We start from the raw sequence: 21,781 nt of genomic DNA, 5'->3' as shown, positions 1-21,781 counted from the left end.
TGGAGGTACAAGTGCCTGTCTATGACGAAGGACCGTCAGACCCGAGATTATCATATATATCTCATGAGCTTCATCATTACTTACAGCGTCATCAGGCTGTTCCTGAAGACGAACAGTTTCTGGAGATATTTAGAGCACTCAGACTTGCACAGGGCGGACCATTACCTAGGGAAGGTCCAATTACTTATGACAATGAGTCTGATTGATGTCACATTTTATGTTTATATTTATGTTTTAGTTTGAGACTTATGTATTGTTATGAGACTTGTAGACGTCTGTATTATTATAAGACTTATAGTTTGAGATTAACTATTTATAATCCATTTGTCAACATATTAAAATCCAATAGCATAAAATCATACTAAATAGTACCAATGTTTTAATATCATAAAATCAAACTAAATAATGCCAATGTTGTAATATCATAAAATCAATCTAAGCTGACATATTTTGGCAGTATAGGCATAAGCCGTTGCCAATGTTGTAACCGCCCGGCTAATCCTACCATCCAAGAAGTTGCATCTTTTGTGCGATATTTCCTCCAATCAGTTGTGACAGGTGGCAACGGGAATCCTTCATTCATGTTTACCTGCACACAAAATAAATATCAGAAAAACTCAAATAGGGATTGAATGTACCAAAATTGTGTTACTAATTACCTGAACCCAATGATTTCCATTGACAAATCCGATGCAGTAAATGGATGCATTAGGTGAATGTACACTCGTCATAGGAAAGTAACTCAAACTAAGGTGACCTAAAGCGACGAGAACAACATTATACCGATTAGCTATTACATAGCCCAACTCAGGTAATGTCATCCATTTATTTGGTGGTTGTTGTCCTAAATTTATATCACCAACGATGATCTCACTGTTGCAAGGCGTTTACCAAATAAATCCTCATACAACTTGCTTCTAGGACCTATAATTTCTTTCTCCAAATCCCGACGAACCATTGACCATCCATCTGTGCCATAACCATGCAAAGATGCAATGGCTCTAAACCCACAATTTCCATCATCTCTTACATCAACAATGTCATCAATAAACGGTCTGATGTAATCTGGAAATTGTACAATGTATTTATCAAATTCTCTATTTTTTGAGGTTTGGGATAGTTGTGAATATAACCTCTTTGAAGATTTTTGAGAACTCGAATGTGCTTGATCAACATACTCATATCCTGAAGGATCACGATAAACATCATACCCCACAGGTCTCTTCCCTTTTTTCTTAACCCCTCCTTTGGTTTTAATTTTTTCAGGCGGTGGACACATCTTTGTTGTAGTTGGATAAGCAATCTCACACACTCTGCTTTTTAATGCTCTTTTTCCGACAACATCTAATGACCTCCACATTTTCCAAATTTCATCGATTGCATTTGTCATGTCTATTTCTGATCCATCATCTGCATCTATATCTTGATTTCCTTCCATACTTAGTTTCCTCCAATGAATATGAATAGCCTCAATTGGTATCGCATCACCACTCAATGTATATCTCCCTAACTCACAAGCACATGGTAACCCATATACTTTTCTATGAGTACATCCGCACTTTTGCGTATCGGTACCCACCATGTCAATCCTCAACCACTCTTCAACAATCTGCCTCAATGCAGCTCTTGATACTGAACCACACAAATTTGAATAAAAAGGACTAGTATGTGCATGCTCAACTTCATAAAAACTCTTCTGAAATGAAGCTATAATGTTGCCGACTTGTATCTTGATATTGTCATTCATAGCCTCCCAACATTTGCATAAATCACCTAAGCTATTCTCTAACATTTGCTTAAGTTTCCAATACGCAGACTCCACCCTTTAAATAAAACAAAACAACTAATTATTTGTAATATTAATATAAAGAAACAATGTCGATAAAATCACATAAACATACCTATTTGCTGTGGTGTTGCCCAAATGTAACACTTGATTGATCCATGCTTCGACAAATCGATGTATGTGCGGTGTCAACCATGTATCATTCACATAATCAATAAAACCTTTGGAGTCAACACATGCATCCTCAAGTTGTTTCAACCGTTGATGGTACTCCATCTCATCACCAGCCTTTATCAGTTCAAACCACATTTTCTCCACTGTTTCTCGCATATCATCCACAACATGTTCCTTACACTTTGATTTCACATTTTTGTTGATGTGAAATCGGCAAAGCAAATTAGTTGTCTTTGGAAATACTGTTTCAATGGCTTTCATTAAAGCAAGATCTCTATCAGTCAAGATTACTTGAGGACAATTATCCTGCTTGATAAACAACTGTTTCAACTTATCCAATACCCAACAAAAAGTCTCTGTCTGCTCAGATTCCATATAGGCAAATGCAACAGCAAATGTTAATTTAGTTGATGTCATACCAACTATTTCAAACAACGGTTGCCTGTACTTGTTTGTCTTGTATGTGCAGTCCATAATCAATACAATAGGAAACATATTCAACAACTTCACTGATTCTGGATGTGCCCAAAAAATATCTCTCACAACTTCTGACTCATCCTTTTTCCTACTCCAGTAAACATAACCTGATTCTTTAACCAACTTGAGCAATTGTTGTATTTCTGTTCTAGGACCCCTTATGTATTTTTGTATCTTACTCTTATGTTTGTATATTTGCGTGATCCGAGTGACATTCTCCAGGTCACGCTCTTGCAATGACAATAATATGTGTCTTGGTGGAACATGGCGTTTTGTCAAATCAACAATATGTTGCTTATCATCTGTATTTCGTCGACTTACGAAAGCATGACCTTCAAATCTATCAGGTAAGCCGTGGTTGTGTACTCCGCATTTTACATCGATCTTCCATCCAGAACCATATTTCGACAGTGTTGACCTAATTTTGAAAGGACAACCACATCTCTTACTAGCACTTTGGGTTTCGCTATCTGTTTTTTTGTATTTTCCACCTCTATCACAACCAAATACTAATTTATCACTTCTTCCTCTCTTGCCTGTTTTGATATCTGAACGAGCTATTATAACTGTCACTTTATTCCTGATTCCAACCTCCTTAATCCAACTTATCGCCTCTTCTCTTGTAGCAAATTTTTGACCAGTTACAAAAACATCAGTTGTATCCACACATGTTTGAGTTACATCGCATTTCTTCAAAGGAGGATCCACACCTAAATATATAAAATTAATTTAGTTTAATATATAATTAAAAAAATTAAAAAAAATTAACAAAAAGGAACCGGAATACCCACAAAGGGGATATCCGGTTGAGGAAAATTGAAAAAAAACGAACCGGAACACCCACCCCTGGGTTGTCCAGTTTTGGATTTTACTAACCGAAATTCTGCATTTTGGGATATCCGGTTTAGGCAACGTCACAGTCTCCAACCCTCATTCGTCCGTACAAACAGTAAAAATGAAAAAATAAAAAAAAAAGTTTAAAGTAAAAAAAAGGATAAAATTGGAATTTTTTTAAAAATTGTAGGGGTATTGGGATAAACGTTGGGGTACGGGGTATAATTTTCCTTGTCGCTTTCTACGGTTTTATTCAAAACAGCTCGTTTTTGATCTGCGCGCGACAGCGGATCAGTTATTAACTAATATAAATAAAATTGGGGTTTATGGTTTTAGATCGATTTATGAACAATAGAGCAAATAAGAGATTAAAATAAGTGATTATAAAATAAGCTAAAACGACAATTTGCTGATTCAGTTCCTATCTATCATTGATTATTGTAATTCCAACCTCCTAAACGGATTATCTATTCCTATTCGATCATAATATTCATTGACAAGCGCAATTGATAGTATAAGTTGTATGTTCCTATTATCCGAATTAAGCAAACGGGATTAAGTTTCATGAATTAAGCAAACATGAATTAAACGGACACGATAACGAATTAAGCAAACGATAACGTGACTATAGTTAGGATCATACAACCAATCGAATTAAATCAATATAGTCTATGCAAATCGAATTAAGCAAACAAGAGACATAGATTAATATTTAAAGGAATAGAACTGAATTATAATTATAATAACCTCAAGGTCGGAACCTGAATACAACAAATTGTCTCAAAGGAATTAGTTCTCCATGGAATTCGTACAAGCTTGACTCATAATTTCTTGAATAATAAAAATGTAACAATGAACATTAGCGGCCAGACCTAGGTAAATGGGAGAAACAATAATTTGGGTCATAACCCAACTGGGTCAAACAAACATAACCCAGGCCCAAAACTAACGATCCAAAACTAAATAAAACTAATGTTGCAGCTTCAAACACAATTCTGGAAAATATGAGTTCCGAATCTGACTTCGACTCCAACACGAGAATTGTAGCTCTTTCTCTTAGCTTTCCGACGATTATTAGAATGCGTCGATCTGATTCCCGGAGCTCCAGTTATGATCATTTTAGTGCAGACTGCTAATGCTGAAAATAAAGTGCGAAAATCAAATAAAGGCACAAATAAACTAAATTATAAAAACATCATAAAATATAAAAATAAACAAAACAAACCATGGAAATTCCTAAGTAAAAACATAGAGGAATGTGCATCAAAATGCACTGATCAAATTTCCCCACACTTAAGACATACATTGTCCTCAATAAAAAGACATAAATATTAAAGTAAGAGGGAGAAAAAGGAAAGAACACACCCGAGTAGTCAAGGAGGATAGGTGATCACATAAGCAGCCTTTTTCAGTGAGGGGTCTTCTACATTCTCTTCTTCCAAAGTGGGACTCTCATGAAGTAGCTTCGGGTAATGTCCATTGAACTTGGAATTTTTATTAGTGCCTTCGCCTTTTATTCCAGGATCAAAGAAGAATCTTCGATAAATAAAAGTGTTGAATGGGCACGTGATCTTCTTTTCCACAACATCGGAGATCAAAAGATTGCGGGGCTGCCTCACTACTTTTGTTTCATCTTCCTCTTTAATTGAAACCTTATGCAAAATCATAGATGGGCTAATATCGAGAATTTCGGTCAAAGTTCACCCAATCACCTTCTTATGCTTCTTCAAAACCTGCAAAATCTTATTTTCTTGATCAAAATCAAGGTTAGAAGAAATTATAACCGGCAACATTTCATTCATCTCTAAATAAGCATGTTTAATATTTTCAGGAATTGGTTTCAGCTCAGGGGAATGTGGCTGCTCAATGAAAGGAGTGCTTGGGGCAGCCGGGATGTCAAGAGTATCAGCTGCATGAACAAATTCATCGATAACAACTTCACCTGTAGTAGATATGTTACCTTGCAAGGCAGCATCAATCTCAGCACATACAACGCAAATATTAGTGTCAGTACAATCAGAACATGAGTAAACATCATCAAAATCAGACAGTGATGGAAAATCAGATGCAAGCAAATCAGTACAAGTATCATCAACAGTTTTAGAAAGCAACTCTATTTGAAAAACATAATGCTCTTCCAAGGGTTGTTGGTTTGATCCTTGAGCTTGCTGCATGGCATTCAATAAAGTGGCAAGTTGTCCAATTTGTGTTTGCAAAGTCTGAAGAGTAGAATCTATTTGTTGTTGATACTGAAAATTATTTGCAGCCATTTCTTTGACAATATCCTCTAGTGAAGGTTTGGAAGGTGAACAACACATAACCTCAAATTCATTCAGATGCTTATGCGGATCCTCACCTGCAAAACCATTAAACCTAGGCAACAAATGTATTAAACCAGATTTCAATTCAAAAGGTACATCAACATCAGGATACTCAATGCATAAGTTCACATTAGGGGCAGTCAACTACCTTAAGATTCTTTGTTCAGCCATGTTATCAACAAACACAGAAATACCAACTATGTCCCAAACAGGCAGAAACAAATAGAAAGAAGAAAAACGATTAAAATAAATTCATAAAAATATAAGAACACTAAATTTAATCTAATTAAGACAAATAAGAATTTTGGGAATTTTTTTGGATTTTTTTGACTTTATGAAATTCGTACAAGCTTGACTCATAATTTCTTGAATAATAAAAATGTAACAATGAACATTAGCGGCCAGACCTAGGTAAATGGGAGAAACAATAATTTGGGTCATAACCCAACTGGGTCAAACAAACATAACCCAGGCCCAAAACTAACGATCCAAAACTAAATAAAACTAATGATGCAGCTTCAAACACAATTCTGGAAAATATGAGTTCCGAATCTAACTTCGACTCCAACACGAGAATTGTAGCTCTTTTTCTTAGCTTTCTGACGATTATTAGAGCGCGTCGATCTGATTTCCGGAGCTCCAGTTATGATCATTTTAGTGCAGACGGCTAATGCTGAAAATAAAGTGCGAAAATCAAATAAAGGCACAAATAAACTAAATTATAAAAACATCATAGAATATAAAAATAAACGAAACAAACCATGGAAATGCCTAAGTAAAAACATAGAGGAATGTGCATCAAAATGCAATGATCAAATTTAATAACAATTTATTGCAATAATTAAATTGTTATTAATATATTGTGTGTTTTGTTTAGTTTTATAATAGTATCTTTCGAAAAAGTTATTTATCCAAATAAATTCGAAAGAAATATACTTAATAATTTTATTGTGATTATTATTCGTTATAAATATACTAAATATTTATTTAGGATACTATCATAAAATATACTTGAAGTGTATTTCTTATTTAAAGTATACATATTTTTTAAAAGTAAAAGAAAAAATTCAAAATAAAACTTCTTAAAAATAGTATTAGTTACAAAATAATAAAAACACAAATTCTTTACTCATCTTTCTAGTATTAAAAATATTTTTATAAAAAATTATAGCATATAGTTTAAAAAAATCAATCTTAAAAAATTAATTTAATTAAAAAACTATTTTAACGTTGTACCTCATATTTTTTAAAATTATAGTTTTTAGAATTTATTTTCTTAAATAAATTATTCTAGACTTAATTTTAAATTCAAATAATATTTTTAATACTTTAATATTAATTTACTGCAATAATTAAATTGTTTTTAATATATTGTGAGTTTTATTTAGTGTAAATAGTATGTTTAGGAAAAGTCATTTATCAAAATAAATTGTGAAAAAATATGATTCTATTATTTAAATACGAGATACAATGTTAAAACTGTTTACATAATTAAGTTATGATTTAAAAAGTGATGTTTTTAAAATAAAATTAAGTTATATATTTTTTAAAAAAACATCACTCTTTGAATCATAATTTAATTTTTTAAGATATATTTTTTTTAAACTATATGACATGATTTTATATAAAAATAATTTTAATATTAAGAAGATGAGTAAGTAATTTATATTTATAATTAGTTTAAATTTAATATTATTTTTCAGAAGTTTATTTTAAATTTATTATTTTAGTTTAGAAAAATATTTATAGTTTAGATAATATTTATTCTAAATAATAATAAATATAATTGAAGTATATTTTATCATAATATCCTAAATAAATATTAAGGATATTTATAATGAATAATAATCACAATAAATTTATTTTTGGCAATAATATCCTTTTATAGAATTTTTAAATTATAAGTGTATCACAAAATGATTGAGTAAGGTGTTATTTATTTGAAACTTTTAAATCCTAAACGTTTATTAAATCTGACGGTTGATTATAATAGTTCTCATTTCTCACAAAAGATATCAGTTCTCACCGGATACGCTCCCTATATATATATATATATATATATATATATATATATATATATATATATATATATATATATATATATATATATATATATATATATATATATATATATATATATATATATATATATATAGGGGACGACTCAAGTGAGAACACTTGGTTATTATGAGAAATGAGAACAATGAATCACGACCATTAAATTTTGATTTTGTTGATTTTAATGGACTGAATTGGTTCTCTTTCTATGTTGATTTAAAATAAATACTAAAGATCCTAGAAAGAGAAACCAATCCAGTCCATTAAAATCAACAAAATCAAAATTTAATGGTCGGTTCATTGTTCTCATTTCTCATAATAACCAAGTGTTCTCACTTGAGTCGTCCCCTATATATATATATATATATATATATATATATATATATATATATATATATATATATATATATATATATATATATATATATATATATATATATATATATATAAACACCTTAAAATACCTTTAATGAAAAATAAAATTGCACTAAACAAATGGTACTTCGATAACTTGCTAATTCAATGGAATTAATCAATCAATGATATTGTCTCATTCATTCAAATGGCACACATTTTTTAAATTGTGGAGTGCTTTTGTCTTTACCCAATAGACAATGTTATACAACTTTTATTTCACCCTTTATTTGTTATAGTTTGTGAACCTTTGCATTATCCGGTAGACAAACAAAACACATCATTTCAACCCCTAGAAACGCGACCACCAATAACATGTTAGGAGTAAATTAATGGTAAATTTATGTGTTAATAGAAGTGATTTAGTCTCCAAACCAATGCAAAATGTGATGAATCCATAGGTTTTTATGAAGAATTGAACTGAATAAGTTTAGTTCATGTATAAAGCAAATCGAATCACTTGTGGGTGTTATTGTTGCAGGTTTTGAGCTAAATTGGAACTTAAGAAGAACATGAGGAGGATAGAGAGCTTGAAGTCTCAAAGGCAAAGGAAAAAGTTGGTTTCTGCAAAGGTCGCGCCGCGAGAGTTCTTCCTTGCGCCGCGAAAACATCTCTGTTTGAGAGGCGCGCCGCGCCAGCCCGTTGCCGCGCCGCGGCCTCGGCGTTAAAAGCCCAAAAATTCTGTTTAAAAGCCCTAGCTTCCAAGAGAGAAAGGTGGTTAGAGAACTTTGTGAAGAGCGAAATTAGGAGAGCATTCTGAGATTGCAGCCAAGAATAACAATTGAAGGCCAATTCTTTACCAATCGAAGACATTCCATTGATGAAGATGAATCCTTCTATTAATTCTTGTGTGTTTTTCATGTCTATGGAGAGCTAAATCCCTCTTGTTGAGTCTAAGGTAGTAGTTAACCTATGATTATACATTACCATTGATTAATTCCTGTGAACAATTATTTGAATTCATTATCAATAAGGAACTTTGTTTTTATTCTTAAATTATCGTTGAATCTTTGATCGAAAGAAAGGATTTAACTTTTGCCCTAGGTTACTATATTGATTCAATTGCAATTTGCAGAGATGGAATTGGGATTGGGTTTTCATAATTATCGTTCTTAATCACTATTATCGATATTGATATTTGGAGAGATCGAATCTCATACCGGTAAAAGTTTATCTAATTTGATTTGCAGACATGGAATCTTATTTGAGGATAAGTGAAGATAGTGATTCAAAGGATTGTTCTATTGGGAATTAATTGATAATTGTATAGGATTAGGTTGATGAACCCTAAAGGCTCAACATCTTTCTTTATTTGTTAACACAAAGTCCTTTACTTACTTTTATTTTATTATTTGCTTTTGATATTATTAGAAGTATAAAACAAACCAAACCAAATTTCCTAACTCAAAATAAACAACTATAGAACGGCAGCAATATTAACCAATCCCTGTGGATACGATATATTACAGAAAATATTTACCCACAAATACTTTCAACAAATTGGCGCCGTTGCCGGGGATTGGTGTCAATATTGCACGCATTGCAATAGTTCTTATTTTGAGTTTTAATTTTTATTTTCTCGATTTGGTTGTTTCACGTGTTTGTTAGTTTGTGCAGAAATTCGTGTATGCGCAGCAAAGTTCCCAGTGACCAACTTCTTTTTGATCCCGAGATCGAAAGGACCGCTAGGAGGCTAAAGAGCAAAGCACGAAGAAGAGCAAACATAGCAAGAACAAGAGACAACGCAACCGCGACATCGTCACAACAACTTGAAACTATTGACGAGTCGCAAGAAGGATTCTTCTTTCACGAACTATTCACGGAGGAAGAACCGGAAGTTATTATACAACCTACTGTTGGCAACATGGCAGCTAATGGTCCATGTGCTAATAGTCCAAGACTCAATCCTCAGTTCGCTAGAACTGCCGCCAACGGGCGACCGACAGAACTGAAGACCGGTATCATACAATTGATTTGTGCAAGTCCTTTCGCCGGATTGGACCATGAAGACCCGTACACGCATCTTACTCGATTCTATGAGTTAGCGGGTACTACGGGTGTCGCTCAAGCTGATGAGGAAGCATTATTTAAGAGGTTGTTCCCACATTCTTTGTTATCTAAGGCAAAAGATTGGTACCTGGATCAACCAGAAGCAGTGATGACTAATTGGAACACATTGGAAGAAAAATTTCTAGAAAGGTTTTACTCTCAAAACCAATTCTTTGAAGCAAAAACAGCAATAGCAGTATTCTCTCAAGGTAGTAATGAATCTTTGAATGAAGCATGGGAAAGGTATAAAGCTATGTTGAGAAAGTGCAAAGGACACGGGTTTTCAGACGTTGATCAAATCCATATGTTCCGTAACGGTCTCACAGCTACAAACAAGACACTTTTGGACGCCACAGCTGGTGGTTCTCTCATGTCCGAAACACCTGAAGAAGCTACTCAGATAATAGAGCGAATGGCTCTAAATGATCGTCAAGGCAATCATGATCGAACAGTAAGAGAGAAGAAACCCGGAATGTTAGAGTTGAACAACAGTGATGCTCTACTTGCTCAGAACAAATTGTTAACTTCACAAGTGGAACTTTTGACACAACAAATGTCTAAATTACCACAACAAATCAAGGAGCTGAACGGGGTATCTAATTCATATCAAGTTGCTAAGTGCGAATTGTGCAAGGGAGATCATCAAACAGGATTCTGCCCACCAGTGCAAGAAGAAGAAGTGAATTACATGAATAATAACCAAGGACAAAGGCCGAATCAATATAAAAATCAGCCATACCAACAAGGCTATCCGCCAAGATATAACAATCAAGGGTACCAACAAAGGCCACCGAATCAAGGGTATCAACAACAAGCCTTCCAACCGTACACTCAACCACCACCACAACAAGGAGGACAATCAAAGCTAGAAGAAACTATGACACAATTTATGCAAATGTCCATGACAAATCAAAAGAATCAAGACGCAGCTATAAAGAGTTTGGAAACTCAAGTGGGCCAACTTGCTAAGCAGATTGCCACTAATCAATCAAATGCAACTTTCTCGGCCAACACTCAAGAAAACCCAAGGGAACATTGCAAAGCAGTGGTAACAAGGTCTGGACAAAAAGGTGGAAAGGATGAGACGGAAACTAATGAGGTCGAAGACGATAAAGAAAAGGAAGATGAAAAACATGATGGAGAAGATGAAGAATATGAAATTATTAACAAGGGGGCTGAAGAGGAAGATATGAGTAGAGAAGTCAAGAAGGAGAAATTAAAAAGAAGGAGTGCTAAAGATAAGATGGCGAACAACACGATTCCAAGTCAACATTTGCCATATCCTCATGCTCCTTCAAAGAAAGACAACGCTAGACAATATGCCAGGTTTATGGAAATTTTTAAGCAACTACAAATTAATATTCCATTCTCTGAAGCTATTGCCCAAATGCCAAAATATGCGAAATTTATGAAAGATATCTTGACAAAGAAGAAAAGACCGGAAGAAGAAGAGGTTGTTATACTTGATGCACAATGTAGTGCTATCATATCGCGCCTTCCTCAAAAGGCGAGAGATCCTGGAAGAGTCACTTTACCGGTCACAATAGGAAATCAAAATATTGGGAATGGATTAATTGATCTCGGATCAAGCATAAATTTAATTCCTTTATCAATAGTCAAGCGGTTGGGAAATATTGAGATGAAAGCAACAAGAATGACTTTGCAACTAGCAGACAAGTCTACCACTCTCCCATATGGAATTGCACAAGACATGTTAGTGAAAGTTGACAAATTTTTGTTCCCGGTAGATTTTGTGGTGATTGATATGGAAGAAGATAAAGATTCACCTATCATTCTTGGAAGACCATTCATGAAAACAGCCCAGATGATGATTGACATCGATGACGGTATAATGAAGCTAAGAGTCCAAGATGAAGAGGTATGTTTTAACCTCTTTGATGCCATGAAACAACCCAAAGACAAGAATGATTGCTTTCGCATGGATGTAACTGAAGCAAGTGCCGAAGAAGTAGCAAGCCAAATTCATCTTTCTAACCCCTTAGAGAGATCTCTTGTTGATTCATTTAATGTTCTCACTCAAGAAGAAGAAAAAGAAATTGAGTTGTTTCTAAAAGAATTAGAGAAAGGTGGCAACACATCTAACAAAGAAGACAAAGTGGAGGATTTGGAGCTGAAAAAAGAAGTGAAAGAGTCGAAGCTAGAACTAAAATCGCTCCCAACTCATTTGAAGTATGTATTTTTAGATGAAGAGGGAAGTAAACCGGTCGTTATTAGCTCAAAATTAAATGCTACAGAAGAGGCAAGACTCATACAAATCCTTCAAAAGAATAAAGCAGCAATCGGATGGGTATTGGCAGATTTGAAAGGTATCAGCCCCGCATATTGCATGCACAAGATTATGTTAGAAGAAGACTTCAAACCAGTGGCCCAACCACAAAGAAGACTGAATCCCACAATGAAAGAGGTAGTAAGAAAAGAGGTGATCAAACTCCTAGAAGCAGGAATGATTTACCCAATTTCTGATAGTGCATGGGTAAGTCCGGTGCAAGTTGTTCCAAAGAAGGGGGGCATGACGGTAATCCGTAATGACAAAAATGAACTCATACCTACTAGAACTGTGACCGGGTGGCGCATGTGCATAGATTACCGGAGACTCAACAAAGCAACAAGGAAAGACCACTTTCCATTACCATTCATGGATCAAATGCTTGAGAGATTATCGGGGCAGAATTACTATTGCTTTCTGGATGGGTATTCCGGATACAATCAAATCGTAGTCAACCCAGAGGATCATGAGAAGACAGCATTTACATGTCCATTTGGAATCTTCGCATATAGGAGGATGCCATTTGGACTATGCAATGCCCCAGCAACTTTTCAACGATGCATGCAAGCCATATTCTCTGACCTTATCGAAAAGAGTATTGAAGTATTCATGGATGACTTTTCAGTGTTCGGAAAGACGTCTGATATATGCTTGAACAATCTAGACGTGGCACTTGGAAGGTGTATTGAGACCAATTTGATACTTAATTGGGAGAAGTGCCATTTTATGGTAACAGAAGGCATTGTACTCGGACACAAAGTATCTTCAAGAGGACTTGAAGTAGACCAAGCCAAGGTGGAGGTAATTTCAAAACTCCCACCTCCAATAAATGTCAAAGGAGTACGAAGCTTTTTAGGTCATGCAGGATTCTACAGAAGGTTTGTTAAAGATTTTTCCAAGATCGCCATGCCTTTGAGTAATTTACTCAACCAAGGTACGTGTTTTAATTTTGATGAATCTTGTGTTAAAGCCTTCAATGACCTGAAAGAACGGCTAGCTACCGCACCTGTTATAGTAGCACCAGATTGGAACAACCATTTTGAACTCATGTGTGATGCTAGCGACTATGCCATAGGTGCGGTGTTAGGCCAACGGAAAGGAAAAGTTTTTCATGTCATACACTATGCAAGCAAGGTGCTAAATGACGCTCAAGTCAATTATGCTACCACAGAAAAAGAATTTTTAGCTATAGTGTATGCTCTTGAAAAATTCAGATCCTATCTCATTGGGTCAAAAGTGGTGATTTATACTGACCATGCAGCCATAAAATATTTGCTCACCAAACCGGATTCGAAGCAAAGACTCATTCGTTGGGTCCTTCTCTTACAAGAATTTGACATAGAAATCCGGGATAAAAAAGGGTCAGAAAATGTGGTAGCAGATCATTTATCTCGGTTGGTCAATGTAAATGTCACCAACCAAGAAGCTGAAATAAATGAGACATTCCCGGATGAACAACTTTTTGAAATACAAACAAGACCTTGGTTTGCCGACTTGGCTAATCATAAAGCAACCGGTATGATACCGGAGGACTTTGACTGGAACAAAAAGAAAAAGTTGTTAGCCGATGCAAAGTACTATGTGTGGGACGACCCATACTTGTTCAAGATAGGTAAGGATGGAATTCTAAGAAGATGTGTGACTGAAGAAGAAGCCCAACAAATCTTGTGGCATTGTCATAATTCACCAAGTGGTGGTCATTTTAATGGATGGAGGACGGCAACAAAGGTCCTCCAATCCAGATTTTTCTGGCCAACAATTTTCAAAGACGCCCATCACCATGCAAAGAGTTGTGACAAATGCCAAAGAGTTGGTGGGATAAGTAAACGGGATGAGATGCCACTTCAAACCATCATTGAAGTAGAAGTTTTTGATTGTTGGGGCATCGATTTTATGGGGCCATTTCTTCCCTCTTTTACTAACGAATATATTTTAGTTGCAGTGGATTATGTTTCCAAGTGGGTTGAAGCCATCGCTACATCAAAGGCGGATGCCAAAACAGTGCTAAAATTTTTAAATCGTAACATATTCACACGTTTTGGCATGCCTAGAGTGATCATAAGCGATGGTGGATCTCATTTTGTTAATGAACAGGTGGCAAAAGTGCTGGACAAATATCATATCAACCACAAGATAGCTTCACCTTATCATCCCCAAACCAACGGGCAAGCAGAGATTTCCAATCGAGCAATCAAGAACATTCTCGAGAAGACAGTGTCCGAGTCCCGTAAAGACTGGTTGGTAAGGATAGATGATGCCTTGTGGGCATATAGGACAGCATACAAAGCACCAACTGGTGCATCACCTTTTCAAATGGTTTATGGTAAGGCATGTCATTTACCGGTGGAGGTGGAGCACAAAGCACTATGGGCCCTTCGTTTCTTCAATAGAGATGATAGTTTGGCATATAAGAAGAGGAAGAATCAACTCCATGAACTTGAGGAATTCAGGTACCTAGCATATGATTCTAATAAAATGTATAAGGAAAATATGAAAAGGTACCATGATAAGAGACTCAAAAAGAAAGAGTTCAAGGTAGGCGACCTTGTATTACTATTCAACTCCAGGCTCAGGCTCTTCCTAGGCAAATTAAAGTCTAAGTGGTCAGGACCATTTATAATCAAGGAAGTTAAACCCTACGGGGCCATTACTATTGAAGATGGTAAGACCAAAGACAGTTGGACCGTTAATGGAGAACGGTTAAAAAGCTATCTTGGGGGAGAGTTTGATAGAGAAGTATGCACAATCTCCCTGTTGAACTCCTAGTCAAAGGAGTTCGACCGTCGAGCCATGCGACGTTAAACGAAGCGCTTGTTGGGAGGCAACCCAACAGAGTAAGTTCCTTTAATTTTAAGTACGTCCTTTTAATTTTTCTGTTAATTTCTATATGTTTATCATCAAATCAGTGCAATAAGCACAAGGAGGGTTATAACACATTGAAGTGGGGAAGCAAGCAGAAAAAGAAAAAAAAAAAATTTAATACCGCGCCGCGGACCTTTTGGGGGCGCCGCGACGCCAAACAGAGATAATTGCGCGCCGCGGGAGTGACCATGCGCGCCGCGGTAGGGTGAAAATAGAAAATAGACTTTAATTTGAAAACTGCTCACTTCCCCCTCATTCTGTGTTTTCAAACCTCCAACTCCTCAGAGCGAAATCTCGCGAATCTGCAGTACTGCCCACTAATCTTGTTAACTCTCACTCATCATTACTCAATCTACAGCAAGGTATGTTCCTCATTCTCTACTCTTGTGTTCTAGCATGTTTGTTTCACTTGAAGGTAACCCTAAATCTTAGGTATTAGGAATTTAATGACATTTGTGTGAACCCTAGGGTAAAAGACATTGATTTTGTGTTCAATTGCTCTGTTATGGTCTGATTAAGGGTGTTAGGGCCTTCAAAGAAGGTTCAGTGCAGGGAAGGAAACCCTCAGTTGCGCCGCAGCCGCGCCGCGGGAAACCGCAGTCGCGCCGCGGCTGGAGAAATTTTTTAAAATTTTTGTTACTTTGTGTTAACCCTATCTATGGTTTGTTATTTGTGGTGTTAATTACAGATGAACCCAGCCAAGAGAGTGCGCACAAAGTCCACAAGCTCTGGTCCTAGAGGATCCCGTGCTACTGCAAACCAAGCTGATAGATTTCTAGGTCGGGCCCAAGCAGACAGGTTCAAGAATCTGGGTTCCCGCACCATTTTAACTGAGAAAGTGGTTGTCCCCTTAGGACAAGGAGGGGGTCCTTTTGCTGCTATGTGGGATTTTCTTGAGAATAGGAACTGGCAACGTGTGTTCGAACCACACACCGTCATTGACTATGACATAGTAAAGGAATTCTATGCAAACGCTATCAAAACCACCGATGAATCAGTAGCCTACACATATCAATCCTATGTGAGAGGAAAAACTGTGGCATTTGATAGAGCTTCAATCAATGAATTTTTAGGGGAACCCCTCCAATTGACGGACAATGAGAGGTGTTTCTACAGACAAAATGTAACTAACTGCGTCAATCTTGTGGAGCTGATGTCTGAAACAATTTGTATTCCAGGGAGAGGACCAGAGCTTAGCCGGCAAGGAAATCCAACCCACTACAACAGGAAGGATCTGAGCATTCATGCAAGGGGCATTTTATCAGTGATCCTGTACAACATCAGGCCGAGGACACATGTTACCACGGTTCCGCTCGAATTGGCATTCCTGATAACCGCCATCATGACCGAGAACACTGTTGATGTTGCCTTCATTCTTTCGAATGAGCTGCGCCGAGCTGCATTGAGTGACACACAACATGGCATTAATGCCAAATGTGTGTTGCCACTACCTGGATTGATTATGGGGCTTTGTAAAGAAGCCGGAGTGGAAATTCCTGGACAGGGACATCACGTTATTAACACTTTTATTGATGATGTTTATATTGACAGGTTCTGTGCAAAGCCATACTACAGGGATCAAGCAACCGATCCTCCTCCAGCTGGACCTTCTGTTTCTGCAGCACCCCCTCAGGGTAGTGCAGCCCCTTTTGACCCTCTGGTAGCCCATCATTATTATTCTGCTATGTTTGAAGCAAATCAGAGGTCCCAGATCTTTCTGCACGATGCTATGCAGCAACAATTCAGGAACCTGTCTGTAGCTCCTGAAGAGAGAACTTTCCCAACCAGGGAAAGCTACTTCACTTACTGTGGTTGGCCGGAGACCAACCCTTTTCCCGTTGGGGGGGATGCAGGTACTGGTACAAGTGCTGATGCAGGTGGTACTGCTGGGGCTGATAACCAAGGCCAGGAGAATGAGGAGGATATTGAGGCTGATATTGATGCCATGTTTGTTTGAGATTTGAGTGAAAAAGTGTTTTGTGTTGGTAATTGAGTTGATGATAAGACTGTTTTTTTTTCTGTTTATCTGATCTAGACTCTAGTGAACCTCAGTGGTCACTATGACTTGTTTTATTTGAGTTAAGTTATGTTAAGTATTGCAATTCGTTGTTTCTTTCAATTCTAGTTTTTTTTGTACTCCCAGTTAGAGTAAGTAGTCCCATAACAAAGCGGGAATCTCAAGCGAAGTATCAACAAGGAAGCAACATGTATGAAAAGTGGTAGGAAGTGAATGCTCAAAATTTTTCAGTTTCACTTTCTTTTTCAATAAGTAACAAAGCAGGTATGAATTTTTGAACTCAAACTCTTAATGTGTGCAATGAAACTTAAGGTGTTAGTAAATACTGTCAGAAGTTCTTTATGGTACATTGTTTATTGGATCAGCTTAGCCTTAACCATTGTGAGGAAAGCTTTCCATTGTTTACTATATGCAGGAGACCATCAATTATTTTGACGTGTTTGTATCATGCTAAACCGTTTGTTGCATCGTTTGTGGAAATCTGTGAAAGTGATTTAGGCACTTGTTTGAATCTGAGAGTTCTTTTAGCCTATTCCAATGAAAAAAACTTATTTGCTTCTGTGAGAGTGTGATCCGTTGCTAACCATTCTTTGAGCCTGAGGTCAAGATAAGCATCATAATATGCACCAAGGAAAATACCTGGTGAGTTTTGATCTCAATAAAAAGTTTTGTTTTGGACCATCAACCATAAAATTTGGTGATGTGTTTTCTCTTTGACCTATTTTAGAAAGTAGGGGAGCATTCATATAATCTAAATACAGGTTGATCTCCAAGTTGGGGAGAGTCACATTCAAAAGAAGAGTAAGTACTTATGGTAATCGGTGAAAGATAAAAAAGTCGTAGCTTGAAAAAAAAAAAAAGAGAAGTAACAACGTTAGAATATAATGGTTGTTGAAAAAAAAGTGAAAAAGAAAAACCAAGCTACGAATGAAAAAAGATGGACAGGTAAAGGAAGTAGAGTTTTAGAGAAAAAGAAATAAGTTATGAATTGGATGCTTCCCTATATTAGGAACAACCCTTGATTATCTTCTTTTCTTTGAATCTAAACCACATTACAACCATAGAAAGACCTTCTGATTCTCAGATTCCACAAGACTTGATGCGAGCAATTTGGTGAACATATGATATGGATCTTTGTTGATTTAATTGTTTGGATGAGTGTTTAACCCCTCTTTTATTCATCATACTTTTTGATGAGAGTGATTAGTGCTGATTCAATTATAATTGTGTAGTGTTGTGAACTTCTGGAGGTAATTTGCTTTCAAAGTTTGTTTCTTGTGTATATTCTGAGTTTGCAGGTAGAAGAGGAGTATCTGACTTAGTTGCTAGATTGAACCACTTGAGAAAAACTTTTTGAAAAACGTGTTGCTTGATTGTCGGTAAACTTTGCTGGAGGTAAGTAATTTTGTTTAGGGACAAACAAAACTCTAAGTTGGGGAGAGTTTGTTAGGAGTAAATTAATGGTAAATTTATGTGTTAATAGAAGTGATTTAGTCTCCAAACCAATGCAAAATGTGATGAATCCATAGGTTTTTATGAAGAATTGAACTGAATAAGTTTAGTTCATGTATAAAGCAAATCGAATCACTTGTGGGTGTTATTGTTGCAGGTTTTGAGCTAAATTGGAACTTAAGAAGAACATGAGGAGGATAGAGAGCTTGAAGTCTCAAAGGCAAAGGAAAAAGTTGGTTTCTGCAAAGGTCGCGCCGCGAGAGTTCTTCCTTGCGCCGCGAAAACATCTCTGTTTGAGAGGCGCGCCGCGCCAGCCCGTTGCCGCGCCGCGGCCTCGGCGTTAAAAGCCCAAAAATTCTGTTTAAAAGCCCTAGCTTCCAAGAGAGAAAGGTGGTTAGAGAACTTTGTGAAGAGCGAAATTAGGAGAGCATTCTGAGATTGCAGCCAAGAATAACAATTGAAGGTCAATTCTTTACCAATCGAAGACATTCCATTGATGAAGATGAATCCTTCTATTAATTCTTGTGTGTTTTTCATGTCTATGGAGAGCTAAATCCATCTTGTTGAGTCTAAGGTAGTAGTTAACCTATGATTATACATTACCATTGATTAATTCCTGTGAACAATTATTTGAATTCATTATCAATAAGGAACTTTGTTTTTATTCTTAAATTATCGTTGAATCTTTGATCGAAAGAAAGGATTTAACTTTTTCCCTAGGTTACTATATTGATTCAATTGCAATTTGCAGAGATGGAATTGGGATTGGGTTTTCATAATTATCGTTCTTAATCACTATTATCGATATTGATATTTGGAGAGATCGAATCTCATACCGGTAAAAGTTTATCTAATTTGATTTGCAGACATGGAATCTTATTTGAGGATAAGTGAAGATAGTGATTCAAAGGATTGTTCTATTGGGAATTAATTGATAATTGTATAGGATTAGGTTGATGAACCCTAAAGGCTCAACATCTTTCTTTATTTGTTAACACAAAGTCCTTTACTTACTTTTATTTTATTATTTGCTTTTGATATTATTAGAAGTATAAAACAAACCAAACCAAATTTCCTAACTCAAAATAAACAACTATAGAACGGCAGCAATATTAACCAATCCCTGTGGATACGATATATTACAGAAAATATTTACCCACAAATACTTTCAACATAACACTAGAACCGAAGAACGTGAATCAAGTTTTTGTGAAATATATCGAGTCCACGGATTGCGCTGCTAATCGAGTCCATTGATGATTTTGAACATAATGATGAAATTTTTTCTCTTCTTAGCACAAAGAGCATGAGCAGATCTGGTAGAAGGAATAACACGATGGTATGGAAATTTTCATCTCATTTATGTCTTAATAGCTTTCGATTTGTTGAGTACATGAACATGCCTTTCGCTAATAGTGAGATATATTGCTTTTATGTTGGATCTATTTTTATACTGTTGCATTATATTGATGATGTATTGTTTGTGATGAGAGCAGGTTTGGTTACATGATGATAATGATGATGGGTCGTATTTTGGTGACTGCCTTTTGATGAGTCTTGAGTGGCATATGGTTTTGTGAATGTGTATACTGCATACTTTTTGTTGTTCATGTTCTTCAATTGCAACTTCAACTTGAAATGGAAAAGTTCATGTCTTTATGTCAAGCTTGTGTTATAAGTGTCACTTTCTTGATAAGTTTTTATCTGAGATCCAATATCTTCACTTTTCATACAAGATCCATTTGCGCATAATGACTTTTGAGTCTTTATGATTTCAGTTCAGTGAAAAATCATGTGAAGAAGGAGATGGATATATGTTTATGATTTCATTATAAGCTTTTGTATGTTGTTGTCATTCCAGTAAGCAATATTGGAAATTCTGCGAGACAAGAAAGAAGTTCTCTCGTCATGCTAGATGACAATTATACGAAATTTCAAAAGACAATTATGTGTTGTCTGCATTTTCTAGACTGCCACTTACATTGATCCATTGATGTAATTTTTCTAGGATGTTGCGAGAATCGAAAGGATTACAAAATGATCGCTGCCAATTATATGCATTAGAGATGGAAGTCCTACTCTTCCAGATGCTTTAAAAACATCTATGAAATTATCAACTGTCTCAGGTAGTAGAAACCATTCCTAAATCAACCATTGTAGTCCTACTAGATTTTTTCTTCACTAAACTTTTGTCGCAATTTCTATAATAGGTTCTTTCTTGAGGTGGAGCTGTGTTTTCCTATAGAGAAAAATATAACTACAAAGTTAACCAATGAGATGGTAATGTTAGAATTTATAATTCCTTTTACTTTTTGTAGTATCTTTATTTGTTTGTGATGCTATTGTATCTTAAGTTCTGTGTCGCCTTAGTTTTGCAGGAGTTTCACAACTCAGAGACAAAACTGTTACTGTAATTTTTGTATTTAATCATGATATATACAAATTATACTCTAATTTAAATTGGCTATCAAAATCGAAAGCTATGCATTAATGATTGTTGTAAAGTACATAGCATATGTCGTAAGACTAATGTTTAAACAAACGGAAATAAATTGCGAATGAAAACAAAACTAATGATCTAAGAAATCCTCCTTCTAGCCACTTATGGCTTTAGACTTGCTAGGATCTTCGAACTCAATGAGCCCTTCTTCAATTAAATCTTGTATCTTGTGCTTCAACGGCCCACAATCTTCTGTATCATGGCCAGGACTATCTGAATGATAAGCGCACCTAGCATGATGCTTGTACCCGGGAGCGGGGTTAGCCGGAGCTGAGTATGGAGGTAACAGAGTTACCAAGTTCTGACTGAGCAGATGTTGCAGAGCTTGAGATAGTGGCATGTGCAATAGGGTGAATGATCGTTTTGGCTTGGACCTCCAGGGGCGTTGGCCACCCTGTTGTTTTTGCTGATCCTTCTGTTGTAGTGTTGGTGTCTGATTAACCAGGATCGCTCCAACAGTGTTGGGTTCCTTTTTTCCGTCATATGACTTCTTTGTGTGATAGGAACCTGAGGGTGCCCCTTGTATTTTCCCATTTTTGATTCCATCTTC

The 21,781-nt window shown here is 36.0% G+C and overlaps 1 protein-coding gene across 1 annotated transcript; it reads right to left on the bottom strand.

Moving 5' to 3' along the window:
* Nucleotides 1–430: 430 nt before the first annotated feature.
* LOC131640052 (PKS-NRPS hybrid synthetase cheA-like) lies at nt 431–16,087 on the bottom strand. The gene is made up of 6 exons (XM_058910465.1): nt 15,949–16,087; nt 2,504–3,147; nt 1,902–2,416; nt 963–1,823; nt 660–873; nt 431–589 (listed from the first exon to the last, which is right to left on the bottom strand). Exons 1-6 carry the CDS (start codon nt 16,085–16,087, stop codon nt 431–433), a joined length of 2,532 nt encoding a protein of 843 aa, XP_058766448.1.
* Nucleotides 16,088–21,781: the final 5,694 nt, after the last annotated feature.

This window comes from Vicia villosa, unplaced genomic scaffold (assembly GCF_029867415.1).
Source record: "Vicia villosa cultivar HV-30 ecotype Madison, WI unplaced genomic scaffold, Vvil1.0 ctg.002913F_1_1, whole genome shotgun sequence".
Taxonomy (NCBI): Eukaryota; Viridiplantae; Streptophyta; class Magnoliopsida; order Fabales; family Fabaceae; genus Vicia; species Vicia villosa.
This window is presented reverse-complemented; position numbering and strand designations above follow the sequence as displayed.

Bases quoted from the DNA above. Each gene is read 5' to 3' on its own strand.
- LOC131640052 (XM_058910465.1), bottom strand. From the start codon at position 16,087: ATGGTGCGGGAACCCAGATTCTTGAACCTGTCTGCTTGGGCCCGACCT. The intron at 874-962 runs GTCAATGGTTCG...GCCTTGCAACAG, and splicing joins GGTTATGGCACAGATGGATG to TGAGATCATCGTTGGTGATA. The intron at 590-659 runs GTAATTAGTAAC...TTTTGTGTGCAG, and splicing joins ATGGAAATCATTGGGTTCAG to GTAAACATGAATGAAGGATT.